The 8102-nt window shown below is 41.2% G+C and overlaps 1 protein-coding gene across 3 annotated transcripts; it reads right to left on the bottom strand.

The window, feature by feature from the left end:
- Nucleotides 1-1452: 1452 nt before the first annotated feature.
- Nucleotides 1453-7247, bottom strand: LOC306820887 (uncharacterized protein). 3 transcript variants are annotated; one of them, XM_079338947.1, is made up of 9 exons: nucleotides 6973-7247; nucleotides 6192-6325; nucleotides 5468-5585; nucleotides 5267-5337; nucleotides 5048-5123; nucleotides 4847-4909; nucleotides 4513-4582; nucleotides 3803-3881; nucleotides 3164-3369 (listed from the first exon to the last, which is right to left on the bottom strand). In XM_079338947.1, exons 1-9 carry the CDS (start codon nucleotides 7102-7104, stop codon nucleotides 3366-3368), a joined length of 747 nt encoding a protein of 248 aa, XP_079195073.1. In that variant the 5' UTR covers nucleotides 7105-7247; the 3' UTR covers nucleotides 3164-3365. The 3 variants fall into 3 exon arrangements, with proteins under 3 accessions (XP_079195072.1, XP_079195074.1, XP_079195073.1); XM_079338946.1 differs by lacking the exons at nucleotides 3164-3369; nucleotides 3803-3881 and adding an exon at nucleotides 1453-1656 and having other exon boundaries at nucleotides 6973-7244; XM_079338948.1 differs by lacking the exons at nucleotides 3164-3369; nucleotides 3803-3881 and adding an exon at nucleotides 2052-2476.
- Nucleotides 7248-8102: the final 855 nt, after the last annotated feature.

The raw sequence follows: 8102 nt of genomic DNA, 5'->3' as shown, positions 1-8102 counted from the left end.
AGGACATTGCAGTGGCGCTGCTGTCAGTCTTCGGGTCAACATATCTCTGTGAGCAGGTGTTCTCACACACGAAACATGTGCTCAGCCCCACCCGCAGTCGGCTAACAACAGAGCACTCTGAGGCATGTTTGCAACTCAAAGTAACCAACTATAAGCCCCAGATCACAGAGCTCAGCCAAGCAAAGCAGGGTCAGGGATCACACTGACTATCTAGTAGGCATCTGATCATTTGATGTGGCCTCAGCCTACACAGGTTTTAGTTTAAATGTGTAGCTGTTTGTCCATGTCTTTGAAATGTTGATGTGGCTATTTTGTTAAGAATACAGATATGTTATTGTTTTGTTATGATACAGATACAGTTTCACTTTTTATTAAGCTTGAGCAGATGCAGGTTTTAAGACAAGGTACTGTGGTCTCAGTTTTGGTTTGGCCTCTCTTCCCAGAGCACTATGTTTATGAAATGTTTGTGTTTTGAGATGTGCTGTATATGGATGGAATAAAATTTCAGGTATAGTGGAAATTATTTTGTATTTTGTGTCATTTAACTTTGCGTTATTATTGATAATGGCACACTAGATGAGAAGAACATTTCAAACTGTCACTCCATGTCACAAAGGTTGCCGACCCCTGATCAATAGCAACCAGTGACGCTGTGCGCATGCTCCACCGGCGCTAGGCATTCTAGGTAATGTAGTTTATATCGTTTAAGCCAGATTTACTACATTTCTTGTCGTTGCAGGCTTCTTTGATTTCTATATTATCTGAATAATATTTTTGAATAATATTTGATGTTATGTTTATTTCAGGTTTATGACCTGTGGTCATTTCATTTAAAATAAAAAATTAAGGATAAACTCGAGTTATGACATTGTGCTCTTCCTGATAAGCCTTTTTCGGAGGGCTAAAAATGAAGTCCGAACAGGGTTAGCAATGAAGCTCAGTTAGCCGGGCCAGGAGTAAATTATCTTGAAGTCTCCCAAAACCAGTAATACCATCGACATGTGTGTAATGAAGCCAGAATTCCATTAAATGAGACCTGATCCAACCATTTATTCATGATCTTTACATTTCCAAGATAAAATAGGAAAAAATGAGAAATCAGTTCCCCAGGATGAAGAGTGAGTAGTGCACAAACACGGTTGGCTGAACAAAACAGCACATTAAAGCAAATGCATCAAAACCTCCCTCCTTGTTTAGCTGAAAGATCGCAGACAGAACAAATGCTTACAATGCAGACAGAACAAAGACAGACAAGCAACTTTACAGAAACACATCATAAAAGTCCCTTTTATATAACCTTGGCTTAGCTAATGGCTTTGTTCTCGATGAATGTGAACCCCCCCAAAAAAAGTGCAAATTGACATGAGATGTAAATGTAAAGTTGTACAGAACATATATATAATAACAGTGTGTAACAGACTGGTGTAACCTTCGCTCACTGAAGCAGTTCAGGGTTTCCTCATCAGCTTCTCCCGGATGGCAAGATCAGAGGACAGAAAGGCATGTCCTTCCATCATCACTTTAGCAGCCACACCAGTGACTCATACTCAGAGGTGAGTAGGCATTGTGTTTTTCAAATGTTAACCAGCTCCATTAGAGTCTGATCCAGCGTCTGCCTGACGCTCAGGCCCTCTTCTTTAACTCGTGTCAGTTTATCTGTTAATATAGCATTGCATTGGTTAAAAATTAAAAACACGAGTAGAAAGAGACAAAGCTGTAGCTTGAGATAAACAGTGTCAGACGAGTGCTACATAATAATCCACCTTCTGAGTCAGAGACATTTGACCCCTTGTATCAAAGAAAGAAGCATTCATTAAGCGCTTTTCTCAACTTCAAAACTCTTTGTGTATTCTCTCTAAGTAACACACTCCAGCTATCAACAGGGCTGCATGAGCTGGGTGAAAAAAAAAAAAAAGTTCAATTCAAGAAAGAGAGCTTTTCAAATCTGCACTGAAATAAATACATAAGGTTTGATTATTTATTTATTTTTTTAAGTCTGAAAACAATGATTCTTGTGCATTAAGTCAAAACTTAATTAACTTTTTCTCTTTTTTGGGGGGGAGGGGGCTGCTGCACTAGCACCAGCACCATCCTTGATTCATTAGCAAAACCACCAAGCAGACTTGCCCTGATCTCACACGCTACAGCCCCGTGGATAGCTGAGGAAATGCTTCCCGTTCATTCTGAAAGTTTCATTAACATAAGGGTGTGTGAGCTGACCTCCCACCTCAAACTGTGATCATGCATAATGTGAAAACCTTACTCAAGTACTCCTGCTTGCTGGAAGCATTTTTTTGTGTCCAACACGTAGTTGTCTACACTCTTTTATAGCACGGCATTAGACAATCTGTCTGAATGTTGGAGTTTGAGAAGGAAGAAAGCGGGCAAGAGAACCTCCCACTTTAAGCTTCATTTAAGGCAACTCTCAGTTCATTGGTGAGAAGACGGTTTTTCTCAAGCTGCTTGTATAGATGGTCTGGACAGTCAGAAAGCAGGCAAGGAAAAAACAGGTAAAGAGACAGAAGGCATGTTAGTATAAAACACAAAGAATGACAAAGAATTAGTCATGTCTGGAAGATAATGCTACAACTGTCAGTGCGTACCAACGAGTAGAAACTTCAATCAAAGGCACTTTTTCACACTAACGCATCGACTGTTGACTTCTGGGTTACAAACATCTATTTGTTTTACTCTGTTCTTGAGGATACTCAGGCATGCTTATCTTCCTTTGAACAGAAATGGACACTTGTAACCACGATTCTAATGTTTGACAAAGTACTTACATTTCTTTAGAAAATGGATCCTTTTGGCCGTCAGTTTATATATATATATATATATATATATATATATATATATATATATATATATATATATATAAATAAAAATACACAAGTGTTTGGAAACAGCAGTAAACATTTCTGAATAAACTATGACATTAGACGTCACTCAGGAACCTGCAGAACCAGGAAAAAAAACTTTTTTTCATGACTAAAATAAAACAAAAGAAATAATGCCATCAGGCAAAAAAGCAAGAATGAATAAAAGAGAAGCTCATATTTTATTTCAAAAGCTACTCAATAAAATAAACTCATAAAGACAAAGAGGAGGAAGATGGGACAAATGGAAATAAAGAAACATTGCAGGAGAAAGGGTGGGGCAGTACTATCAGAGATGGTAGAATGTTTATTTTACAGAAAGCAAAATGGCTCAACGGTGTGCACGAGACATGAAGAAATGGATGGCAGCAGCCACGGCCCAATGTGCAGAAGTAGAGATATACAGAGACAGCGGAGACAGAAAGTTGGACTGCGCTGCAGAGGAGAGAGGTGGTGATGCTTAACCAGCGTCTGGGATGAAGAAACGATTTAGCTGTGGGGGGGAAGAAAAGAAAGAACAAAAGTGTTGGGAGATATAAACAGAAGAGTGAAAGATGAATGACGTGCAGAAACAATAAGAGGGGACGCAGAACTGAGCAAGAAGAGCTAAAGACAATCTTAATGAAGCCCATTGAGACATGGGATTGTGGGGGAAGAAAACACTAAAACTCATTGTTAGGAGCTACATTGCTAAATTTATTTATCTATTTTTTGGGATGGGGGGACGCCAAACAGTAAAAAACACACTTATAGATCACACACAAGTGTTAGATTAGCATATTTTTAAAAAGGCAATCCATAATTTAGCTGAAAGAAATTCACCGCACTCAAACATGCCACTAGAGGGAGCTACTGTGTGCCGTCACAATGGTTAGAGGAGGTGAGATCTAAGGCAGAGCATCAGAAACAAGAAGGTGGTGAATTACATGGAGGTCATGTCGTTGAGGGCATGGTCCAGCTCCTCACTGATGGCCTTGTACTTCAGTTTCTGGGCATACAGCTCATCTATTGTGTGGTAACGATCATGAAGTGGCAGAGAAGGACGTGCGTTAAAATAAGACAACAGAAAAATGACAGAAGTGAAATACAGGGGGGGAGAAAAGGAAGGACAGAAATAGTAAATGCACAGGGAACAGCTGCTGATGCTGTGTCAGATTCCTGAGGAGTCACTGAGAAACGGCCTCACATGTTCCGTGACCCTACAACGACTGCTCGAGACTCGCCGGCCTTCAACAGTCACGACAATAGAATGCCGATTGCCACTGTGGTGAGAAATGTTGCTGCAGCCCTGAATAATCTCACACCAGCCTCTGCGGCTCATGCCTTTATTTTTTCTCCACCCGTCGACAACTGACGGTGCATATTCGTCCTGAGGACTGTCACCTTGATGACAAATAAATACCCTCACACTCTGCATTTATTTTTGCAAAAGGAGCCTCATGTTGTCTCCTATGAGTGTCCCTGTGACACATTGAGGACGATTTCACTATATCAGGAAAAGAAGAGCTCTTTCTTTGTGTTGACTGGTTGAGCAGTCTTGTAAATTACAAATGCACTTGACGTGCAGCCCTACATTTAGAGGGAGAAAAACCCCACAAATATAGATCTCCGAAACTCAAGTGGGAAAGATTCATACCCTCAAGGTCATCGATGGTCTTCTCCAGCTTGGCGACTGATCTCTCTGCGAACTCAGCACGAGTCTCAGCCTGGAGGGAGGAACACAGTCAAACATCAGCGAGACGCATTAAAAAGGTTTACATTACTCGTTACCTGTGGAACACTTAAGAGCCCTGAAGTGCTGGGAAAGAAAAATGAGCCTCACTACTTATAAAGAAACACAAACAGTCAGCAACATTAACTCCAGGTAGTAATGAGCAGATATTTGATCACACTATACAAAAATACAGGACGGACAAACTCAATTTGATCAAGGACACATTTGAGTTTTAGGCTGATTTTAGTGAACTCACCTCCTTCAGTTTGTCTGTGAGAACCTTGATCTCCTCCTCGTACTTGTCCTCCTTCTGCGAGTACTGTGGTTGCATACAAAGGCCAGAGTTAGGCAAATGTACAAAACAAATACAGTATAAAAGATCATTTTAAATACATTTCATGGGCTTATAATTTGGATTATCCACCATTAGTGTTTTTTTTTTGTTTGGCCAGTTTACCTTCTCTGCCTGAGCCTCCAGAGACTTCAGGTTGTTCTGCACAGTTTTTAGCTCCTCCTCCAGCTCCGAGCATTTGCTGTTGATTCACGCTCGGTTAGCAAAAAGAGTCGGCAGACAAAAACACAAAATGACAACAGAATTCGTAGGAGATGTTGTTTAGGTGGGGACTTTGAGGGGGGGGGGGTTAAAGTTGGAAGCCAAAGAAAAAGAAGCGGTTACCTCTCAGACAGCTCAGCGCGCTCCTCTGTACGTTCCAAGTCGCTCTCAATGATGACCAGCTTACGTGCCACCTAAAGTCACAAAAACATAAGTTTAGTCCCACCGGCTGACAGCAGGTAGACAGCTATTGCAATAAAGTCAAAGAATGGAGAAAACGCTCAGCTTGTAGTTCAGAGTGTTGTGATCAGCTGGGAAACTTGCCTCCTCGTATTTGCGGTCAGCCTCCTCTGCAATGTGTTTGGCCTCCTTCAACTGGATCTCCTGCAGCTCCATCTTCTCCTCGTCTTTCATCGCTCTGTTCTCAATAACCTTCATGCCTCTGAGGGACAGATCAGGGTGTGGGGGACAGGTAAGTCATGGTTAACCGACATAATAACAAGACAATGTGCCACTAAGAGGAGATCACTCTTAAAGGATAAATGAGGGGTTTAACGTCACAATGGAATATGTAGACATTTAAATATGTCTGATTACTATCTGGACATAATAGATGAATGGAATGGTCTGTGCAGATTTGGTGGGATAGACTGTTTACATGACGTTTTTGTGTCAGTATAAATGTATGAATAAACACCAATAAGAACAATGTGAGGGGAGTTTATTTATTATATGTAATGCCAACAGGCATTTACCAGATTATTCTAAATGATAAAGGGGTCCGCTGCTAGAAGCAGTAAGTAAGCACTTAAGTGTATATTTTTCAATCTGTCTCAAGACATTCTGTGACAGAAAAACCCCATGTGATCTTAAAAACAGGATGAGACACTTCTTCCTGCATCGTTGTGATTGGTTTTAAATTCTAAATCATCTTGATCCTTCCTCAAGACTCTTTTTAATACAGATGTCAGCCAAGCACCGATAGCTTGGCTTCTGAGTGGGCTGTGTTGACAAAGTGGGTGATGTGACCCGGGTGCAGCATACCCACCTCTCACTCTCATCAGCAGCCTTTTCAGCCTCCTCCAGCTTGGTCAGAGCCGTGGCCAGACGCTCCTGAGCACGATCCAACTCCTCCTCAACCAGCTGGATACGTCTGTTCAGGGAAGCGACATCACCCTCAGCCTAGGGGAGCAAAACAAAATTAAATTAATCAATAATATTGTTCAAGTTGGTTTTGAAGCCGTCCCATGCTCTGCAAAGAGAGACTGGCCTGGGTCAGGAACACGCCCAAGGTAGGGGTGCAGGCTCTGATGTGCACGTCATATCCAGGCTGAGGGGAAGCAGCCTTTATATTACACCCATTATAAATCTAACGCATAGTATCAGTTCATATGAAGAAAAGGCTACACCAGTTTGTCTACCCCTTCTTTCATGTTTGCAGGCTATCCTGCTATTTCCTGTCAGTGACGTAGTTATCTTGCACCATTCATACATCGGCTAAAACAGGGCAACTTTTTATGGATTGTTTTGTGTTTAAACCAGCTGATAGCATGCAGGAGTTTTACACAGGACCTGTGCTGCTGCTGCAGCATCGTTTCCTTGTTCCTAGGCCGTTTTAAATTCTGAACGTGCCGGGTGATGTCCTTACATCCATTCTCTCACATCCCACAGTGGGCTGAATCCAGACATGTCTACCTGCTACCTGACTCTATTTAGGCATACACCACCCCTTTTTCTGGGCCTAGCGGCCACGCTTTTTGACCAGATTTACGCCTAATGCCGTCGACAGTCTGGGCACTAATTGCCTTAAATAATTAGCAGCGGCTTACAGCTTCCCTCGCGCTCCTCTCCTGGTTCAGTTCCCGCTGTAGTAACGCCGCCCGGTCCTCCGCCGCATCGGCGTGCTCCTGCAGGGACTTGATTTTCTTCTTCACAGCTTCCAGGGAGCTCCCACCAGCCATGTTTAGCTTCTTTTTTGTGTTTGTTTGTATGTTTCAGCTAAGCTAGTATTCCTGCTTGCTCTGTGCGGGCTGCCTCCACACAGTCACATACACACATACACACACACTTGGAGATGCGGCGCGTTTGATCCCTGCCCCCACCGCCCTTAATCAACTGCTGATGAGGATTGGGACGTGCCATCAAACCCGGAAGTATCCGATCTTACTCGCGACTTTTTTTTATTTTTCATATAATTACAATATCTTTATGAATTGTGCTTCTATTAATTGTTGTTGACATTATTTTAATGTCATGTTTTATAACAATTATAAATCTTAAAACTAATTTGTTCATGCGCAGTTTTGAGGACTTCCCCTACTGGCAAATTGAGCTGGTCCTATAAATCCAGACATCAGACACTTATTTAGTTAGGAGTTAAAGCAGTATTGACCACGATGTAATCGTGTGTACATAATTGATTAACTGACATTAACAGTATTAGTGTTATTAGCCCTATTTGCACTGATTTGAACTCAAATAGACCTACTTTTTAAGGCAACAAGTGCAATAACTTTATTTCATGAGTCATACACAACCCACCAACTTGCTGAGTAATGTGATTTTTTTGGGGTGATTTACTGTAAATCAAGACAGAAATATCAAATATCTGAATTGTAACTGTTCACAAGCCACATTTTATCTGAAAATGTTCACAAGTTCTATTCAGTAGGCTACTTCTCTTTCTGTATCTATTTGTTGCAAGGCTTCTATTATGTTTACCTGCCAATAAATCAATAAAGTCCCCTTTTGGAACAAATGTAATCTTGTGTCATTTTATTTGATGAAAAATACATGTTTTCATTGTTGTTTTTGACATGACTAATAAAGTGTAATAGGTGAAATTGTAATTGCAGTCAATAAATTAGTAATTCAATCAGGACTGGATGTAACTGCAGTGTGCCAAATGAAGCAGCCACAAACCTATTAAGGATTATACAGGCCAAATATGTTGTAAAAT

This window comes from Symphodus melops (assembly GCF_947650265.1).
Source record: "Symphodus melops genome assembly, chromosome: 3".
NCBI classification, from domain to species: domain Eukaryota; kingdom Metazoa; phylum Chordata; class Actinopteri; order Labriformes; family Labridae; genus Symphodus; species Symphodus melops.
This window is presented reverse-complemented; position numbering and strand designations above follow the sequence as displayed.

Bases quoted from the DNA above. Each gene is read 5' to 3' on its own strand.
- LOC306820887 (XM_079338947.1), bottom strand. From the start codon at position 7,104: ATGGCTGGTGGGAGCTCCCTGGAAGCTGTGAAGAAGAAAATCAAGTCC. The intron at 4,910-5,047 runs GTAAACTGGCCA...ATGCAACCACAG, and splicing joins TGGAGGCTCAGGCAGAGAAG to TACTCGCAGAAGGAGGACAA. The intron at 4,583-4,846 runs GTGAGTTCACTA...TCCTCCCTCCAG, and splicing joins TCACAGACAAACTGAAGGAG to GCTGAGACTCGTGCTGAGTT.